The sequence below is a fragment of the Lepisma saccharinum genome, chromosome 2, assembly GCF_977018435.1.
Source record: "Lepisma saccharinum chromosome 2, izLepSacc3.1, whole genome shotgun sequence".
NCBI classification, from domain to species: Eukaryota; Metazoa; Arthropoda; class Insecta; order Zygentoma; family Lepismatidae; genus Lepisma; species Lepisma saccharinum.
The window spans coordinates 6,419,611-6,442,775 of NC_139230.1; the positions used below are offsets into that span (position 1 = coordinate 6,419,611).

General features: G+C 38.9%; 1 protein-coding gene across 3 annotated transcripts in view; it reads left to right on the forward strand.

The window, feature by feature from the left end:
• The window catches only part of cher (filamin A protein cher), a 361,674-nt gene that overhangs the window by 312,644 nt on the left and 25,865 nt on the right, over nucleotides 1-23,165 (forward strand). For all 3 annotated transcript variants that reach the window (XM_083116998.1, XM_083116996.1, XM_083116997.1), the window contains 3 exons: nucleotides 88-369; nucleotides 2,420-2,584; nucleotides 7,895-8,134. In XM_083116998.1, coding sequence (XP_082973124.1) covers nucleotides 88-369; nucleotides 2,420-2,584; nucleotides 7,895-8,134 — 687 coding nt within the window. The remainder of the gene's footprint in view (nucleotides 1-87; nucleotides 370-2,419; nucleotides 2,585-7,894; nucleotides 8,135-23,165) is intronic.

Genomic DNA, 23,165 nt, shown 5'->3' on the forward strand with positions numbered 1-23,165 from the left:
CTTATAGGTAACTGTCATTTTGTTAGTTTAACTTTAGAATATTCTGATAATTTCACTGATTAACTTGAACTGTTATTTCCCTTACAGGTTATGGAGGCCTGTCTCTCTCTATAGAGGGACCAAGCAAAGCAGAAATCCAATGTAGAGACAATGAAGATGGAACTTTAAATATTTCGTATAAACCTACAGAACCTGGTTATTATATAGTAAACTTGAAGTTTGCTGATCATCATGTAGAAGGCTCTCCATTCACAGTTAAGGTTACTGGAGAAGGTTCAAACAGGCAGCGTGAAAAAATACAGAGACAGAGAGAAGCAGTTCCTATTACTGAAGTTGGTAGTCAATGCAAATTAACCTTTAAAATGCCAGGTAAGAATGCAGCTTTGTAGTGTACAGTAAAATGTTAATTTAATATTGTAATGTGACTGGGTGACAGTGTAATTGTGTAAAAGAAAAACTGATTAAATTAATGTCTGCACTTTCACAAGATGAAAGTTCATGAACATTTTTAGATAGAAATCATCCTAATTGGCCTCTAGGGCCGCTTTTACAACCAACCCTTGTCATACATTTGAGAAAATCATATTGAAAATATTAAAATAGAAATATTGTTGGTTACATAAGGAGTAGATAGATTTAAAATTATATGTGTGTACACTTGAAACCAAATCTGTAAAATTATTTGACTTACAGCACAAGGAAATGAACTGGTCAAGATGCGAAAAAGTAGTGGCAAGATAAAAAATAATCTTTCTGCATTTTAGTTTTGTTTTCTTTGTGTTTTACATGATATAAAAGCCTGTAAGGTTTTTTCCAGTTGTAGCGGATATTTAACCCAATAGTCTCAAAATATAGATTCTCAACAATTCTAATCACTATATTTTGTGTATATACAGGTGAATAAAATATAAAAATATCTACTCTATGAAAAATTATTTATAGCAATACTTCTCTTCTCTCCCTCATACATCAACCTTCACACATTTAGTTGAAAGGTCAATATTTTTCTGTAAAAATACTTTTACATATTAATAAGGGTGAAATGTAAATTCTGTACTTGAAGTAGATAGCACATTTTACATTGCTTATGTACTGTATCATCATGGGCGTCCAGAAGGGGGGTGCAAGGGGGGGCCATGCCCCCCCCCCCTGGAAAATGAATGTGTACCTAAAAATTATATATTTCACATATAATTTCATTTCAATCACAGTAATTTATGTTAATTTGTAAATTCGTTGAAGAAACATGATAATTTCAGACTGAAATAGTGTTTTTAGAGAGGGCATCACTATTTTGGAGGAAAATGTGTGTCCTTTGCCCCCCCTCCCCCTGGAAAAAATTATTTTGCTTGCCCCTCCCTGGAAAAAATCCTGCGGACGTCCATGTTTATCATATATTGTTAGAATGTGTTTTTAGCTGTAAGTGATTTTATTAAGCATTGTTTTTTTAAGAACCAAATTGTGCAAAATCCACCTTGCATGAATTTAGTACATGGGAATAGTTTATAAAGCTGCATGGTGTGCACAGCTTTGCAGTGAGACCTCATGATGTTGTATCTCACTGTTCTACCTTGCTGTATTTCTGTGAGGTTCTCAAAGAACCCTGGAAGTGATCACAGCAGGAGCATTTTCACATAATAGGTGCTGCAAATACCACACAACTTCCCATACTCATCACCCACACAACCTCCCATTATCATTCCAGTGTCATTGTGAATTACATATACAGTACCTGCCTCTGTTCCTAAAAACTGCAACCTTAGAGAAAAATGTGCACTGTGGGAAAAATAGCAATATGTATTTGATAATAATATATTGAAACTTGCTGACTTGCTAGATTCGTTCCTTCTCTCTCTTTCTCTTTCTCTCTCTCTCTCTCTCTCTCTCTCTCTCTCTCTCTCTCTCGCTCTCTCTCTCTCTCTCCTGTCTCTGTCTGTCTCCCTCCCTCCCCCTTCCTCCCTCCCCTTACACAATACATTTTGTCTGGAATTTAAATAATTTCTCATTTGCAGACTTTTCTTGTTCTCAGTCCATGGTTTTTGACCAAGTAGTTATTTTGCACTGTTACATAAATTGTAATTCTTCTTCTTTATTAAAATAATGACTCCTTGAGGGTACCTATATTCAGACTATTCATTTTCCTAATTTTCATTTAAACCACAGAACAGCTCATGTAATTTTTATATCTAGTTTATGAGTAACTAAATAAGAGTCAATATGATTACATGCTGCTTTTGATCAGTTAAAGATATTGTTTTAATATTTTTACTTAAGTAATTATATTTCCACATACCATGTTAGAACTGTCCTTTGGTTGAAATAAAAGGAAACCTGTGCATTATTTTGTAAGAGAAATAAAGTGATTGAATTTTGTTTGAGTTGAATGGAAATAATAACAACACTTTTTTTTTCTTTTTAGGAATTACATCATTTGACTTAGCAGCCACAGTAACCTCCCCTGGAGGAGTTACTGAAGATGCTGAAATAAATGAAGTAGAAGACGGCCTCTATGCAGTTCACTTTGTGCCAAAAGAATTAGGTGTTCACACTGTATCTGTAAAATATAAGGAAATTCACATACCAGGTATGAAGACTGTGTTTATGTTCTCTCTTGCTTTTTACACCTTGATTGTTCTTTACGTCTAACAAGGTTTAATTTAAAACATGCTTCTATTTGTTTTGAATGATAAAATTTCATACATTTCTCTTATCAGTTAAAGTTTTAAGGAAAGTAGCGTAACATTTTATTTACAGTCACAAATTTGATATGTAAGGTATGTGAACTCAATATGGCCTTGTTTCCAATTAGTTACAAGGTTAATTCAACAGATGATGATAGCATTATGAGCTAAGGTTCCTGTCCCAGGGTTAGCTGGGGCTAACTTTCTTCATGCTTTTATCCATTACAAAAATCATCACGAGCATTCTCCTTGGGGACAGGTGATCTCCACATTATCTTATCCAAAAGAAATAGAAATGTTAAATGGAATAAATACGCTATTGTAGATGGTTGCAACTTTATTAAATATAAATATATTAATAACTTACATTTTGTGAGTATCTATGTAACTTCTGCGACGTTTCGGGATGCAACTGCTCCCTTCCTCAGGCTGCTCACATTTCAGTTATGTATAAATCATAACCACGTCGACCTCTCCATAGGTAGAGGATATAGGATTGGTAAAAGGTGTGTGGTTAAAAAACAATAAAAATCTAAAACCCATTACAGGTGCACGTCATACTACCATGCTGTTTCCCCGATTAGAAACTGCTCCTTGGAATGTTTTAAAGTTTTAACATTCCAAGGAGCAGTTTAAATAAACTCTCTATTAAAAGGAATGGTCATTCTGTCATCTGTGCCTTAACAAACCGTATGAGCACATCAAGAATGATTTTCCGATAATTTCCAATCTCCAAAAGATGATCAAGATTTATTGTTTGTATATAACCAGCATAAGCACGTATCTTTCCATGATAATCTTCCTGTGGTTGACTTGAAACAACAAATAAGCTTCTTCTTACCTCCAGAAGAATCCATTTATCCTGATACTCCAAGAGATATCCCAAGATTCCTAGAGCAGCATCCCTAGAAGTGATCCACCCATCACCTGGAGAGTTGAACACAACTTTCACCTGCACTGCCTTCGTACAATGAAAAATCGAATCAACAATATTGTGCTCTTAAAATATGTCTGTAGTCCATAATAGGCCCTATTTGCCTCTATAAGTCATGCCTTTACTTCCTCCTGTGAATCATTCTCATATATCACAACAGAACCCAGGTAGATAAAGGCATCCACTCTATCAAAGGTATAATTAGCCATTGTTATGGTCAGTGATATGGTACCCCTAATTTGCACCCGAGCTTCCCGTATAATCTTCTCTAAGACAATGTTAAACAACGAACAGGACAGCACATCGCCTTGTCTTAGTCCATTTTCTATTTCAACAGGTTCTGAGAGTTGTCCTCCTACTCTTATCCTACTATTAGATCCCTCCATGGTTATCCTCACCATTCTTATTAATCCTATTGGAATTCCAAGATCTTCCATTGCCAGATATAGTTGGGCCCTGTTTATACTATCGTATGCAGATTTAAAATCAATAAATAGATGGTGCGTTCCTATCCCAAACTCCAGAGTTTTCTCCAGTATTTGCCTTAAGGTGAATATCTGGTTAATTGTAGATTTTCCTGGCCTGAACCCACAGATATGGTCCAATGCACTTTTCTACATATGGTAGAAGTCTTTTATATACAATTCTTGCAAATACTTTATAGGCAAAGTTCAACAATGTAACTCCACGATAGTTTGCACACTCCATCATGTCCCCTTTCTTGTGGATAGGTACTATGATACCCGTCCTCCATTCACTTGGCATCTGTCCCTTTTTCCAGATTGTTTATTAGTTCCTTCAAGCCTCTAATGACACTCTCGCCTCCATGCTTAAGCAGCTCTGCTTGCAAGTTATCTATCCCAGGTGCTTTTTTACTATTTTTCAATATCTTGACTGCCTCCCATACTTCATCTAACATTGGACTTTCTATGCCCTCTTCTCATTCCTCTTCTTCATTTAATCCTTCTTCCAGCATACCTGCTACATCTGAACTGCCATTCAATACATCATTAAAATGCCTTCTCCACCTTTCTAAAATTTCATTAGTGTCACTAATTATATCGCCTGTTTCATTTCTACAGACTGTTGTCCTTGGTTTAAAAACATCTTTTGTATTATTTACCAGCTTATACATCTGTCTTACATTCTTCTGCTCATGCAGGCTTTCCAACTGCTTCATCTCCTGCTTCATCCATTCCCTTTTTTCTTCCTATGGACTCTCTTCTCAATCCTTCTTTTCTCTTGATATTCATCCCTAACTCTCCTTGTTGCAATTCTTTGCTGCATCCTCTTATATACATCATTCTTTTCTTTGTTACATTTTGACATTCCTCATCGAACCATGTTTCTTTCTTTACTGGCTTTTGTGTTTTAAGTATTTCCTTTGCTACATTACTGATCCTCAGCTTATATCTATCCCACCTCTCATCTACATTTTCCACTTCTGCCGGTTTCGTTCTGATAAATCCCTCTTGTAATTTACTTCTGTACCTCTCAACCACCATTGGATATCTTAACTGCATGGCATTAAATTTCATCAGGTTAGTCACCTTCATTTTTCGACTATTAGATATTCTTGCTCTAATTCTTCCCATAAGCAAATAATGGTCGGAATCAATATTAGCCCGTCTAAATGATCTAACATCAATGATATCTGATCTATGTCTACAATCTATCAGCATGTTGTCAATTTGATTGTATGTTTTTCCATCCGGGGCTATCCATGCCATTTTATGAATATCCTTGTGCTGGAACAGAGTTGTTGTTATTACTTGATTCTGAGATGCTGCAAACATTATTAGACTCATACCATTCTTGTTTGTTACTTTATGCATACTTTGTTTACCAATTGTTGGTTGATACACATCTTCAATGCCTATCTGGGCATTAAAGTCTCAAATTACTACTTTTATGTCATTTTATGGGCAATCATCAAATGCTTTCTCTAACGCATCATAGAAATGTTCTTTTACATCATCTGTGGATACTTCCGTGGGTGCATGTGCATTGATTATACTGTAATTAAAGAACTCTCCTTTAACTCTTAATGTCGATAATCTTGAACTTTATTATAAACCCAGTTCCTAGCATATGCAGCCTTTCATCACAGCTATAGAAGACAGTTGCTTCTCTCTTTTCCAAAACTCCTTTTCCAATCCAACATACTTCTTGCAATGCCACTATTTCTGTTGCATTTTTTTATGTGAAAGAACAAAATATATTGCTAGGACATATTGGGTACTGTGGGATCCATAAGTATTGTTCAGAAAATTGTCCAGGACTATTTCGTTGGTTTTTATCTTCATCCTATGTATTTTTAAAGACTGTATTTTTACCATATACTGGTTCGGAGGTTGTAACCAGATGGTTTGGTGTGTTGTGTCAGTTCTTGAAGCTCTCATTGCATAAAATGAAGGGAGTTAACATGGTGATGGACAATTTACTTGGAAATACTTATGGATCCCACTGTACGTATGTACCCAATATTGCCTAAACGTTACTTTTTAATAAAATCTTTACTGCACCCACATTATTATTTGGAACTGGCCCCAATTTTCAGTAAACGACCAGAATTGTTCCCTCTTTTGAATTTTGCAATTAGTTTTACCTTCCTGGCTTTATACACCATTAAAAACAATCACAAACCTTAGATAGGCCATATTGGATTCAGGTACCTTATAATCAAAATATCCCTAAATATTCATTTAACTCGCATATTTTCTTTTTATGGTTCTCCAAGTCGATTATATATTAAAGATTTTTGAAAGTGGTGGTTAGTTGTGAAACCCCATTTTCCTGACCAGTACGCAGGAAAGTAAAATATTATTCACCAAACAGAACTTATCTGGGAGCAGAAATCTTTTGTCAATAAACAAGCTTAATATGATGGAAGCATCTAGTAATGTATGTATGTATGTTCTTAGAATGAAGTTGCTACTTTTAACCATGATGTTTAAATCTGTTAATCAATATTAACATCACATCTCTGAAACTACTGCAGTAATTGCCTCAATGTTTACATAAACGGAAAGAGAAACACAAGCGGGCTGTTGTTGGGTATCATAACCCTCCTTTGGCCCAGTATTCCTAATATGAAGAATGTCAAATGCAGCAAAAGATTGCAAAATGAGGGCTGACTACTAAAAAAGAGTATACGTACCTCCTCCCCAGCTTTTGAAAACCATGAACACACCACTGGATAAACATAAAGGTTTTTTATTACCATATCATGTAAAGGAAGTCTGCCTGCAGCTAATTGGTATCATCATGGAAAAGATTTTTTCCCCTCTCCTCTTGTAATTCATGGGAGAAAAAAGAAGAGTTAACAGGATTCTTGTTGGGAAACCTGATGGTAAGAGACCTGTAGGAAGGCAAAGATGAAGATGGAGGAATAACGTTGAGATGGACCTAAATGAAATTGTTAGGGATGGAAAACATCAGATTTATTTTGCCCAGGATAGGGACAAATGGAAGACTTGTGTTGCTGCAGTCATAAACCTTCAGATTTAAGAAGGCTAGAGTGTTTGGTTGTAATTCATTCAATGCTGTCTATCTCTTCATCCCAGGTTTGATACCTGGTGGAGACCCATTGCACAGTGGTTTGAATCCCACTTTGAACTGCAGGTCGAGTCCTGATTAGCCCGTCTGAGCACAAATTGGAGGCTGAGGAGCGTTGTCTTGTTCTCTCCAAAAACAATATTGCATGATATCTCTCCCTCCCCCTCCCTCCCCTCACCAGTGATCAGGATTCATTAAAAACAGTTGCATTTCTCCCCCTTTCCATGTTCTGGCATGTTCTACAGACTCACTTCCAGTGCATCCAACATAACCTTTTGAGTTTCTCCTTAAGATTATGTAAACATCAAGGTGATAAACTAAGTAGTGTCAGAGATATGTTGTTTTCTTCTTCACTCGTATTTTCCCAGAAAAACGTTAGAATGTTAGTTTCATTCTTCTGCTACCACAGACTACATTCTTTGGTTACATTTGTGTGTCTTCTACTGCAGTGCACATGATTATCTATATGCATGAGTATCTGAAACTAGGTATACAAGATGCCAATTATCACTAAATTGAAACTTCACTTTAGGGAAGTTACTAAAATAAAAATGAGAACTTCAAAATTGGTCATTAAGGAAGTCTATTTACCAAGTTGATCTACCTAGGTACATTTGAGATCATAGATTTGAATTATATATCGATGCACTGTATTAATTATGCCTAAAGAGAACCTGATCGTTGGTCTTGAAAAGTAACTAGAATGCTGTTTCCATTACAGGGTCACCTTTCCAGTTCACGGTAGGCCCTCTTAGGGATGGAGGAGCACACAGGGTCCACGCAGGAGGTCCAGGTCTCGAAAGGGGTGAACAAGGACAACCTTGTGAATTCAACGTCTGGACTCGGGAGGCTGGAGCTGGTTCTCTGGCAATTTCAGTTGAAGGTCCCAGCAAAGCTGAAATAGACTTCAAAGATCGCAAGGATGGGTCATGTTACGTTAGCTATGTAGTAAGTGAGCCTGGTAAGTAAAAATATTCTTCAATACAGTTTTTAACTCGTAGAGATTTCAGATTGAAGCAGCAAGTGCCAGGTAGCAAGCAACAGGCAACAAGCAACACCGAGAATTCACACTGAAGTGGCAAGTGACACGACTCCCTTATAGCAAAACATTCACTATGCATGTGTGAACAACAGACCAAGGTGATATGATGCACTGTATTGTAAGACTGAGCTGATGCCACTTTGAACTGATGCCGATACTCTTACTGATTCCCACTGATATCGATTACTTGAACATTGTAATAATCAATCAATTATAGATATCAAAACATCTGATTATTCAAATAGATGTTATGTAATCACAAAATCCAGGTTGCAAAATAAAAATAAAGTTTGAATATTGCATACTTTTCAGGATAATTATACTCTGTGAAATTGTCACGCAACATTTTTGCAGACTGCGTGAAAGACCAAAAGGTTCAGCTGGTATTGGTAAAATAATTCCAACTGATACTTTCCGATACCAATGCCACTGGTATTAACTGATACTGATACATCAGCATTGGTATCAGCTCAGCCCTACTGTATTGAGAAAACTGCCCAGTCTGAGTGACACACAAGCAACAAGTGACAGGTGCAGTTGGCGTGTCTCTTTGGTTTGAAAGGTTGCACTGATTACAGAGGATTGGCTTCCAAGCAACATGTGTCGCTTGTCACCTATCACTTATTGCTTCAGTCTCAAATCTCCCTTAGAGTAATAAATAGGGATAGATGATATCAGAAATTTAATGTCACGATATATCAAGAAAATATCGTCACAGATGATATGATATTTTTCTGTATCATGATATCCACAATATATATTGCCAAATATCATGATGATATATTGCTGACATGTATATATCACTAAAATATCATGACAATATATTGCTGACATGATATACAGAAGGTCGATCTGCGTATATGTGTCCGATTTTGAACCGTCACCCCTGTGCACAGAATCGACCAATCCAAGCGGTTAAAAGCATGGGAGGACGGTTAGAGCCTGTAGTATCATGGCATTATCACGAGTGTTTGTTGTGTGCATCATGGCTCCCCAGGTGAACTGTTTTTGGGAGGGGTACGTAGTTGCACTTTTCCACGCCAAATATTCGGTGTCAAAAATTCAATAACAGTGCAAAGAACATGGATGTGCCTTGGGTTTGATGACCATCAAGAACATAATCAAGCGGCATAAAAAGCACGAGGTTCCAGCTATTCAGTCGCCCACCAGGGGGACGAGGAAGGGAGCTTGCACTGCAGTGATGCCACCCGTGTCTCGGAAGCTGCATCGAATGGCACTAAAGGAAACCTCCCGACGCAACGTGTGATGGCCATACGACTCCACGTGGCCCAGTCAACTGTGAACCACACCCTGTGTGAGAAATTAAACCTTCGGAAGGATTTAAAAGCCGTGAACATTACCTCAGTGAGGCCTATCGGTGTAAGGTCTCATCACATACATCTCGTTCTACTAAGAACTTTCTGTCACATATGGCGACAGACATCGGCATTCGGGTATTTCATTTCACGATATACTGGTGAAGTCACCGGATGCGAGTCCCATGAATTGCTGTGTGTTTTGTGTACTGAAACGGGCACTTTCCTCTCATCGTGTCACCACTCTCCGGGGCCTGTTGGAAAGCCTGTCAGGAGGAATGGCAGAAGATTTCACTTCCTGTACTTCATCGTAAGCTCCTACAATGGAAGTTATGGTGCAGGGCTATTGCCAAGACACACAGTGATCACATTGAGGCCAACCAATGGTGATCCCGTGGATTTTCATAAGGTTAGTGCTAGTCCAAAATCGGACACATATACGCGGATCGACCTTCTGTATATTGCTAAATTATTTTGGTGATATATTACCAACATGATATATATTGCCAAAATATCATGATGATATATCGCCGACATGATATATATTGCCAAAATATCGTGACAATATATCATCTAATTGATGTTGCCTGGATGATATTGTCTGGACGATATATCACCCAACACTAGTAATAAATTATTTTTCTATAATCACACATGCAATATATTGAATGTAGAAACTGCAAAAATTAAATTAGAATAAAGGACAGTGTGTGTGTTATATGAGGCCCAGAAGGTAAGAACATATTGTTTTGTATCTCAGGACTTTTACACAAATAGTCATGTCTGCATTGAAAATGAACTATTGTGAGAAGAAGATTCTGGTGTAATTTCTGCTTTTGCAGAAGAGAAGAAACTGATGAAGCAACTTAATATTTGATGTGGTATTCCCATGAAACATGACAAGTGACTAGCAACATTTTATTCTGTACAACAATTTCATTATATTTAAAATGGACTCATGTTCAAAAATTAAGTGTATTTTAATAAGGACACTTCCTTTAGCCAACCAAAATAGTCAAATTAGGATAATATGGAACCAATTGATATTTGGTAGCATCGCTATAGTGGTCCACAAACAGGTAAATAACAGCTTCCTGAAACAAAGGTGCAACGGACTTCATTCTGAATGATTGGTGCTGTAAAGGTAAAAAAAAAGGTAAAGTGCTCCCCTGTGCATAGCACCACGCCATGAAGGCGTATAGGGGGTGTGGGGGTAACGCCCCACACTTTCTTGATCCGGTCTTGAGTGGGGGTGATGTGATCAGCATCACGCCCCTGACCACCTTTACCCCCCAGGTACCCATGTTATTCGACGCTGGGTGGGTGCCGGGGCCGCTTCCATCGTTAGAAAAGTTCCTGGATTTGAACCGGCCGGGGATCAAACCCGGGACCTTTAGCATGGTAGTCAGACGCGTTACCGACTGAGCCACCGTGGCCTTTTTGATTGGTGCTGTGGATAGAGTTAAAATATTGTATGCTGACCCACCACAGTGAAGGATGTAGTAAATCATGTTGACATCTCTATCACCGGGTTATAGAGTTCTGTGGTCCCAATGGAGTAGAAGTTCTAGAATGGCTGAAGCAAATTGAATGAGAAGTTGTCAATTATTTCAGCAATGCTATTGGTGGGGAAGGAACTATGTGATCTGTTTACAAACCTGCAAGTTGATATTTGCCTCTCTCATTGGATAATGCCAGATCAGCCTCTAACAGAAATGAGAGGGCAAAATGTTGCAGTCAGTGTTCTTCAACCAAAGAGAGTTTCATTCATTCATTTAAATTGTTGCATGGGTTTCCTGCTGTCCGGAGTTCCTGGAGTGTTAAAGATGATGGATGTTGTTTTGTATCACATCTCCCAAGTATACATCATTATAAGACAAGCGAGTTACTAAAGATATATCCGCGAAACTTACTTGTAAATGTTCTATTAAATGATGCCCAGTGTGAGTGCAACTCACACTACATTGGTAGATCCATCAGATCTGTCAACAAGCATATACAACAGCACTTAGCGGATGCAAAAAAAATCCCAACCCACTACCGGACTAGCAAGGCACCTCAAGTTCAACAAACACAGGATCCAAAAAGTTTCAGTTAGGCATACATCACACACCCTAATCGACACCAAAATCAAAGAGACGCATGCAATTATGCACTTTCCACACAAGCTGAATATTGACAGCGGTCAGGCTCATATGTTTGGCTCCCGCTATTACAACAGCTCAAACCCATCGCGCACAGCAGACTAAATGGCTACACCAGCACCCCTAGCAGTAGTCGAGGAAACAACAACAGGAACCGGAAGTCAACCTAACAGTAAAGCATTGAGTTTGCAAGTGGATGGTGGCAGAGGCCACCGAAATTAATAGAACATTTACAAGTGGATATATCTTTAGTAACTCGCTTACATCTTATATTATCAACCACATTGTTTATTCCCCTCAACATGAATATACCTCATTAATTTTCAATTGGACTGAGGAGACTGAACTGGCCACACTATGCACTGGATATTCTGTTTTCAGACAGCCAGTGTTGCTCTATGAGTGCATGTGCTGTCTGTCATCCACAAACATGAAATCTGGTCTCATTGCACCCATGAATAGCTGGACATATCAATGCTAAATGCTAGGTTACTTGTTCAAACACATGAAGGGATGCAACTCAGCATGATGCCACCCCACACCATGATAGCACCTTCTCTGAAACTTGGCCTTAAAATATATTGGAGGGGATGTATTAGATCCGAATTCTCTCCAGATGAGGACTGTGTGAATAACTTTGGAGACTTAATGTGCACTCCTCTGTGAACAAAGCAGAACCCCAGTGCATCTTGTAGGCATTTGGGCATACAATTCATGGAAACAGTCATCCCTGGGTCTTCTGACAAGTCTAGTAAAGTCCATTGCTGTACTCTACCTTTGCTGGGTGGTAGTAAGTGACAAATATAGTTTTCCGTACCATTGTAGCCCATGGAAGACCTGTGCTGAAGCAGCCAGATATTTCCATCCTGTTGGAATATCCACCAGATTCTTGAAATGACATTTTGTGGCACATACAGCTCTTGAAACACTACCATCTGGTTTACCAAGCCTTCAGTCACCCTTTGATCTGACCCCACATCTGTGTGGACTCTCTGCACCATTTGTCTTCAGGTAGTGACACTGGTATATCACAAACGCCCAACATGGGAGCTGTTTATTTACTTGTCTCATGCCATGCTGTCTGCTGAGGCTATTTACTTGTCTTATGCCATGCTGTCTGCTGAGGCAATAAATTGCTGTGGTCATTCTGGAAGATGTCTTGCATTATTTTTCTGGTGATTTCACTTTGTTTGGTTTCACATTTTCCAATTATCCATAATTTTTGAACATGACTATTCATCTGCTAGTTTATCTTCCAATAAAACTAATTTTGCTCAAATATTCATAAATGGCGCTTATCTCCTTATTTACTTCAAGTCTACAAATAATAAAACACATTTCTCTCATGCTCAGGGAAAGAACAATGCAGTAGCAAATTAATGTACTGAAATGAAGTACTCACTTATTTGCATAACTGGTATTCATAGAATGTCATGAAAAATAGTTTCATGGATAAGTTAATATTAACATTTCTGATGTTGACAATAGAGGGGCTACCACAGTAATTGTCATACATTTTGTCAGGCCCGTAGCCAGGCAGGGGCCAGGGGGGCTGAGCCCCCCTAGAACTATTGTCAGCCCCCCCCTGGCACTGAGGTCAGCCCCCTTTGACATTAGGTAAAACTATTTTGTGTAATTTGTTTGAAAAGTGAAAATGTAGACAGCAGATATTATTTTGCTCACAACTTTGGTGAAGGATAAATTAAGGGAGCATGAACAGCAGCTATTACATTCGTTCATCTTATTTATAAGAAGAAGTGTAAGTAGCGGCAAGTATTTAGGAGATTCTCTTCTCTAGACTTCAGAAAGTTCCTTCACAAAGGAACTTCCTTATCTGCACCTTCGTTGCCCCTGTTGTGACCTCCCATTTATACAGAAATCTGTGACTTTCATGTCATTATGCAAATTCCCTCCGCATCTGCGTCAAAGGTTAACAGCTCCCAAGTTTTGGGAACGAAGGGGAGTTTTATTGTTTTGGTTTGGGGAGTGGAATGTGCGCATACGGTAGGCACTATGATTGAATATTGTCCATTTTTTCTTGTGTAATATAAATATCTGTATCATCAAACGTAGTTTGGAGTGTGTAGTAAGGGATGATTTCAGTAGCAGCCAATTAACACTTAAAGTGATATTTTAAGAGATATAGAAAAATGTAGCATTTGTGTGATATTTCTAAACTTTATGTAACCTAATGACCACCCTCCCCGCCTCACACACACATAATTTACCTTCATTTAACATTGTTAACCTTTTGAAAAATGGACTTTATTTACAAAGCCCCCCCTGATAACCTGTGAGCCCCCCCTGGAGATCAATTCTGGCTACGGGCCTGCATTTTGTACTTCGATTTTCCCAAATAGGTGCTTTAGTATTCCAGAAAGGGATTGCTAAAGCAAAAAAACTTGTGTAATTGTAAGAATTACCATGTTTGTGCATGTGTCGAGGGAAAAGGTTATTTTTCTCAATGGTGGTTGTGTCAACAAGTCAGTTTCACTCCATTAAAACTTTATTATTGTCAATGATATTCATACTGAAAGTGTGATAATAAAGTTCATCCTCATGTAAAATTGAGTGCGCAGTGTTTAGGGTTAAAACAGAATTATTTTTGCCATGCATACTTATTTAAAAAGTATTTTTATTCTGAGCAACAATAAATTTGGAATACTAGTTATTAAAATAGTACATAGAATCACTATCATAATACAACAACTATTTTATCACATCAAGGGTAAAACAAAGTGTAGTAGTATTTACCATCTATTACATATCAGAGGTCCCACCTAGTGGTAGTATTGATAAGTAATTGTTACATGATGACCATGTCACAATTTTCCAACATGTGCAATTTTGAAGTGTTCAGATATGTGTTGCTATAGTAAAATAAAATTATATAATATTCACATTGATATGTATCGTGAGATAGAGAACTCGTTCTTTTCAATGGCATGACTGCAGTTGGCATGAACTCCAGTTTTTACACTTTGATGATAACCCATGAGAACTCTACTTCAGTTATGCACAGAAAGGCTAATGGGGACTAGACATACAATTTAAAGTGCGATATGAACCACTGCATGCCTCCACCAGGTATAGAACCCAGGACCCCTTGATTACAAAGTAAAGACTTTACCATTATGCCATTGGGGAGGCCTCCAGAAGATCTCACCAACATGTCCATGAATTGTATATTTTCAATTTGTATTTTTCAACGTTCCTCCTGCTCCTTTTGGCAATATTAAATTCTATTAACTGTGTTTTTTTGCAATGCTTGCTCTTGGCAAACAAACACTGGCAGGCAGTGCTTGAGGGGGAGGAGGATTGTCATATCTTCAGCTAGGATAATTTCCAAAAGAACACCCCTTCACCTGCTTCACTGTCACCATGTTGAACCATACAAATATCTACACTTTTCTCCAAGTCTCAAGCACTTCACTTCATCTTCGGATGAGTAATTAATCATTTACAGTGGGATCTGAACCAATGTGCAATGTGTGTCTACCAGGAATTGAACTTGGAATCCCTTGATTACAAGGTGGCAGTGTAAGCCACTGCACTAGTGGGATGCCCACAATACAGCATATCCCAAAATGATTATCGGAGTTTCATAGTCATTTAATTTCCCTTATATGTGGGGTACAAGACACAGCTTATGTGGAAGTAAACAACATCTCAACAAGTTTATAAATAGGGAGAAACTAGTACTCACTTTATCCGCGAAACTGTTTTTTATTCTTTGTTCTATTAATTTCAGTGGCCACTGCCACCATCATCGTTGGAACTCGCTGTACTGTTGCTTGGTGTGCGTCTTTTGTTTGTAGTTCTCCAGCCGCCGCTAGGTGCCCTGTTCTTAACTGTACTTCTGCACCTGTGTCGTCTGCTGCTATTTCCCGGTGTTAACTGTTGTAGTAGGGGAATCCAGGTGGGGTGTGCCTGTCCGATATCGATGTTCAGCTCGTGTGGGAAGTGCATTATGGCATGCATTTCCTTGATTTTGGTGTCTACGAGTGTGTGGGCAGTGTGTTTGACTTGTACCTTTTGAATTTTATGGCTATGGTATTTGATGTGTTTGGCAAGACCAATAGTGGATTGGGCTTTTTTTGCATCCGTTAGGTGGTTCACCATAGAACAAGAGGAAAATGTAAGATCAGCTTCCTGGACATCATAATCAGCCACGCACTTAACAAATTCATAACCACTATCTACAGAAAACCAAATGTAGGCAATCAGTAAATACACACACTCTCTAGCTATCCCCCCAAACAAAAAGCTAACATGTGGCTGAACTTTTATCGAAGAACCTTCTCCTACTGCTGCAGAGAAGAGGATCTATGAGAAGAAATAGCCACCATCATTGAAATAGCCCTGAAACATGGCTACACAGAAGCTCAACTTTCCACTTGGTGCAGTAAAGTGGAAATACAGGTCAGGCACCCTAACCAGCCACAAGCAACCCAGCCAGAATCAACCTTCAACAACTAATATAAATGGTTTGCCATCCCCTACCATCCCACCACATCCAACCACATATCCAAAGCCCTTCTCCCATATGGCATCAAAGTAGCGCACAAACGCAATGCCAAAATAGCTGATAAACTAAACAAACGCAAACGGTACTTCCTCTCCATCAGATCTGTCAATGAAAGAATCCAACAGCACCTAATGGATGCAAAAAAAGCCCAACCCACTACTAGTCTTGCCAAACACATCAAATACCATAGCCATAAAATTCAAAAGGTACAAGTCAAACACACTGCCCACACACTCGTAGACACCAAAATCAAGGAAACACATGCCATAATGCACTTCCCCTCACAAGCTGAACATCGATAGCGGACAGGCACACCACACCTGGATTCCCCTACTACAACAGTTAACACCGGGAAATAGCAGCAGACGACACGGGCACAGACGTACAGTTAACAACAGCGCACCTACTGGCAGCCGGAGAACTACAAACAAAAGACGCATGCCAAGCAACAGTACAGCGAGTTCCAATGAGGATGGTGGCAGTGGCCACTGAAAGGAATAGAACAAAGAAGAAAAAACAGTTTCGCGGATAAAGTGAGTACTAGTTTCTCCATATTTATATACTACCGTGTCTCTTTCCCAATTATGAATCAACAAGTTTACATAGTGTAACTTATAAATGTTCAATGTGAGCACCTTTTGCGATATGGCACACATCCTTCCGGCAGTCCAGTGCTTCTTGATGCATTCGTTCAACACACTTGAACATCCTTAACTCTTCCCCTTACAGATACATCCAGTTGTTTCAAAATTGTAAACCATTGACGAATGTTGTTATCAGATGGAGGATCACTTCAAAATTGCCGTCAAAAAGCTCGCCGAACTGAAACAGCAGAACCACACCTTGCAAATTCAATGACAAAAAAGGACTTCTGCATGGGAGTCGCCATCTTGTAATACACCTATGCTGCTGTGACTGTTGGGAAAAATGATAAGCACTGAGGGTAGCAAATTTTCACAGCCATTCTTATCATACATGTACGATAATGAACATTCACCTTTGTCTGTTGCAATATACAGACTACTTGAAACCCCCCAGTAATCATTTTGAGACATGCTGTATTTCTCATGCTCAGTGGCGGCGATTATGGGGGACAGTTGCCCCCCCCCCCCACTTTTTGCAACTTTTACCCCCGCACTATACTAAACCTTATCTAAAAAGGGAAATATAATAATAATAATAATAATAATTTATTGTCATTAAGCTTGTACAGCAATAGACAATGTCAAGAACAAAATACACGTGTATACTGTCTTTGCCCCTGTTTTGGCACCTTGCCCCCCCACCCCTTCCCCCGGTTTTGGAACCCAATCGCCGCCACTGCTCATGCTTTCTCAGTTGTATATATAGTAAATATTTACAGTGTTTCACATAAACATATACACAGACACCAGTCTTGTTGAAAGATTCAGTTTGGCTCTATTAGAGTACAATTACAGTCCAGTGTGGAAACCGATTATTTTATTGTATGTAATGGATAACAGCAAAACATAAAAATTCCACTGTTCATCAGAGAGAACTTTGTTTGTCCGTAACATTAATTCTTAAGTGATGCTTAAATATGGCAGCCATAAAAATAGGAAATTAGTTTGTTTTAGGCTTTTTCTTCACAAGTTTGAGTTGCCTTGGTAAACCTAGTTGGGAGAGATGCATTAAGGGACTCCCTACTCTTGTAATTTAGGAACAGAAGCCAGAGGAGCAAATACATTATGACCTTTGGTTTGCTTGTTTGTTTAAGGTTGTAACAAATATGAGGAGTTAACTTTCACATTTTTGTTTCTAGATTAGATTACATCTATTCTTTGTTCTTTGCTACTTTAACTTCAAAGGTGTAGGAGGTGAAAAATATGTTTAACTGACTTACACTCTTGCATTCATTAGGATGGAAATTATTGCAGTACCAACATAAGAATTTCATTTGTTCCTATCCTGGACATGAACGATCCATTCTTGACCATCCTTGCCAATTTCCTTCAGTTTCATCTCAATATTGTTCTTCCATCTTGGTCTTGGCCTACCTGCAAGTTTCATACTACCACATTTTCCCCAACAAGAAGTTTGAATATTGTATATACTATACTCTTTGTCATGCTTTCTATAGAGTGACGTATGCTTTCACATGAACTACACTTTTGTATCACACTGCGAGATACTCTGAAATGTTCTCCATCGCATTCGAGTTGTTGAAGTGGCAGACAAAGCGTTGCGAAATGCTCCTCCTAACAGCTGATCCGGAGAGGGAAAGTGGAGGGGAATCTCGGAATCTCTGAATCTTACAGCAGGAAGTCAAACAAATATCGTGTAATGGAAAGTTATTGAATTAATTCACAACCTCGGGGAAAAAACATTTCAACTGAATTGTACTTGTTCATAAGAAATCTTTCATTTATAAATAAAAACCTAATGGTGTTTTTAATAAATAAACTTACCATTATGATGACTGTAACTCCTCTACTCCACTCATAATTTCGTCATCGGAAGTGGCATCACATGATGTTCCTGATCCAATTTCAATTATGCGTGGGTCCACAGTCTTGTCAATCAAATTATCCAGGTCCCAAAATTTTTGTTCCTCATTGATTGCATGCTTAACGTAGCTTTTCCACTTATCAGGTGTCACTAGCTGTAATCCCTCGTGAAATAACAACTTCACTTCGTTCAACTTGAAATGTTTGTTGTTGGAAGCAGCATAATGCTTCACCTCAATCCACACTAATTCAATGGGATTGAATTCGAAGTGATATGGAGGCAACCTAAGAATCGAATGTCCTGCTTCTCTAGCTGCTCGGTCCACTCTATATTCACGATACATTCCTTTCACACCATCCACAACTTTCAGAAGTTCAACTTTAATCATGCAATCTGTTAATGCGAACTTGTGTTGGTTTTGCTCGGTTTGCTCGCGAGCCTTCTGCGAAAGCCACTGCTGGATATCACCTTTCTGCAATGCATTGGTCGGCACATTTTCGAGGCAAACGGAATGGTAGGGAGCATTATTCATAACAATGATGCTGTTTGGCTGTAATTTCGGTAAAATACTGGCGAACCACTCCTCGAAACGTTGTCCATCCATTTCCTGGTGATAGTCGCCGACACCTTTCTTGGCACGAAACAACAAACAACCACCATCCACAAAACCTTCGTCGCTTCCGATGTGAATGACAATGAGCCTCCCCCCTTTCCCTGATGGCTGCTTTGATCCAACATTGAGTCCGTGAAGGAATGCCTGTCAATGCGAAACCACTGTTGTTGTGTCTTCCCAAGTTTTGTTTACAGTATGTCCAGCATTAACCCACGTTTCATCCAAATAATAAATGTCTCTGTTTTCTTGGCGGTATCGCTTTATTGAACGTAGATATTGGTGTCGCCAGACAACATTGTCATCTCGTTCAATCAAAGCTGAAGATGGCTTTCTTTTCGTAAACACGAAACCCAGGTCATATAGCACATGATACATTGTTTGGGGAGACACGGATGGCAAATCAGGATCACTCGCGATTGCAGTGGTCACTTTCCCAACAGTTGGTATTTAGTTTCTCCCGTTGCCCCAGAACATGTGAAGTACGAATTGCACTCTTTGTGAAGTCATCCATTGTGGCCAATAGAGTTAACTTCCCGATCGCACGAGGTCTTTTCTTCCCAGGCTTTGTCACCCTTCCTGTTTGCCAAAATTCCTTCTTCATTTTAAAAATAGCGCTCTCGCAAACCTGTCATACACGAAGTTTTTACAACACTTGCACACACACTCAGCTGGACAAGCACACCGCAAATACGAATAAACATTTAAAACAATTTGCTTCAAAGGTTTCCCTTTCCAGTACGCTTTGAAATAACGAGCCAGTGAAACAACCAAACTGCTAGCAGAGGACGCCATGTTTCTCTACTGAGTACTGAAGCAGACAAATATAAACTCGCTCTTAGCCTCTTTGTGAACTCCAACTTTGTTGCTGGCTTGGCCAGCGAACCAATGTATTTGACATTCTCTATCTTACATTTACCATGAAAGAGGTAATAAATACTTTCAATTTTAAAGAATGTTCAATATTTACTATTTTCAATCTATATCTTTTTATTTCATACGTCTTTGTTTGTTTTATTCTAAGGAACTATATTCTTGTGCGCAAGATTCGGAAATGCAGATAAGCTTTGCTCATTGCCAACCCCTCAGTATTAACAGGTTCGATATATATAATATACTTCTTGAATCTCAACAAATATTAATATCAGAAATAATATTTCTCTCACAAAACCACACTTCTGGAATGTCCTAACCTAATGAAACTCTTCTCTAACCACTCTCTCCGAAGGCATGCAATGACAAACAAAAGTTGTAGGGTTGCAATGCTGATAATACGTCACTGTAAAGTAAGCATGACAAGGAGTTTAGGGCTGAGATGATACTGATACCAATGTATCTGAATCAGCCAATACCAGCAGGTCCAGTATTGGTATGTATCGGTTGCAATTTTTCCACCAATACCATTGTTCTTGGGTCACTAGAAGCGTGGTCAAAAGCAACATTTGTCCTTTTTGAAAGGTTTGTTTGCCCATCCTTGTGACTAGTTGAAAGGCCAGCACAAGAAGTTCTGCATGTAGATTTTCCAAGAAATGCTGGATAAACCCCCATCCTCCTGGGAAGCAGATGATTGACAAGATCAAAGGCATGGTTGAAAGTGGAAGCTACACCCAAACTTCTCGAAGCCATGTAACTGCCTGGTAAAGAGTCTTTCATTTCCAATTCCTGCTTGCAAACTCATGGGGTAAAAAAGGTGGGCATTTTTAAAACCAGCATTACTATCATGATGGGCTATTTCCAGGCCAGATGATTGCAGAGTTCTTGGGAAAGATGGATGAAGGTGGCTGTGGAATTCGTTTTGTTTTATTTACATTCAAGAGAGGTGGGAAGGTTGTGGATTCAACAATTTCTTCTTGTACTCTTCCTTTCTGTGTAAGCCTTTTATGTGACTACTGGTATCAGGCAATATTGTACTGAATTGTTTTTATTGCAAATGAGAGAGAATAAGGGACAGCAGGGCATATACAGAGCTGGCCAGATGAGTGTTATTTTAATAACTGTATTTGTATATATTTTTATGTCGCTTTTGTCCCTCTCCAGGTTAACCCAAAGGACAAGAATGATTATAGTGTGCCATGGTGTTTCTCAACGTAGCGATCCCACAGACTTCAACTTTCACATCAAACTTTCATGTTTACGTGCATAAAGCTTTCTTACACAGTGCACACAGTAACCTCTCTGCCAGTATCACTTTCTCCCGTTGTTTCTTTCTTTTCTCGATCTCATTGTCATTTCATTAGCCTCCTCTGCGGGAGGCTTAATCAGCCTGCCTATGAAGTTTCACTTGGACGACGTTCCATGAAGGATGAGGTATATATGTTGAACAGTGGTATCTTACAGTCTGATTGTGGCATTTCCTCATCTCAGGGTACATATTATACACCTCCAATGCCCTGGTGGTTGCCTGAAGTTAAACAGAATATCCATGATCATAATGATACCCTTGTACAATGTGATTGGTTGAGTTTATTTTACTTTACTTTTCTGCCACTTTTGACTAATCGCAAAGATGAGGATGAGTGATGATATGATGAAATTGATGAAGGTACATTCACAAAGAACACCCATGCCAAGGCTGGGATTTGAACCCAGTACTCCGGGCATAGTAGTATGCTGTGCTAACCATTCCACCATTGAAGTCGGCACTTGGACAATGTAAATATTCCATGGCAGAGGATATACATATATAAATGAACAGCCTTGTTCTCATAAGCACAGGCTAAGAGGAAGGGTGATGAAATGTTCAAAATTGGTAATTTTAAATAAGAGAGGAAAGAAGATGACCTGGGTCTGACAATGTCAACCATGGCATGTTCTGTGGTTTCTGCAGGAAGGGAGATAAGACGCACGTCTCACCATGATAAGAACTGTGAGAATAGAATTTCGGCTTGCTCACAAACTCGTTCAGATCACATTAGTTAGTTTTCAAAATGAAATTTCAGACTAAATAATGAACGTATGAGCAGCATTGCAAACACCTTCATTGTATTCATCAATATTTTTAGATATTTTGGCAAATTTCGGTAAAGGGAGGCGCATGGCCCAGTGAGCCCATGTATGGAATGTTACTTGCTCTGATCATCTGCGAAACAACAGTGACAATTCACACACGGGAGTTGTACTACGTAGAATTTTCAGCGAAAAATGCAGGCAGGCTTGACCAGGACTCCAAACCGGGTCTCTCACATACCGTGGCATTGCTCTACCACTTTTTTTTAATTAATAAAAGGAATACCCCTATGCGTTAGTATCCCCCGACAAACAAAAACATCCATGTCCTAACCAGGATTCGAACCCGGGACCCCTGGCGTCGTAGCACGCTGAGCTAACCACTCCGCCACGGATACAGACATCACTGAGCTACCGAGCCGGCCTGGAATGGTTTGCGATATTGCGAATAAACTTTGGAGAGACCGACAGGATGAAATTAGAGCCCAAAGCCACTTTTTATGCATCGGTCTCAAGATGTAGACATGAATATAATGCCTTTCAATAATGATTACCGTAACTACGTGTAATCTCCACATTTTGATCTTTAGTGGCATTTTCAAAACTGTGCAGGCTACAGATTTTGAGCTTATAGAACTAAACTCGCAGGAATGTTGTAGCGTAGTTAGTACTGCCCAACTTGACTGCAAATACGTGTAGATATCTCCGAGTACAGGAACGCTATTGCATTTGAGCGAATTGGATTACGTCTTTCAAGATGGCTGAGGAAACACTGTTTTCGCTGGTCATTTCGCTATTATATTTTCCTATTTAAAAAATGTATAGAATACATTTTCGGAGTGTAAGGAATTCAATTCACGATAGTTTTGTATGGCATTTACTGAGTCACAATTTTTCGATATTACATTTAAAATATAATGAATAGTTTAGGTAAGGG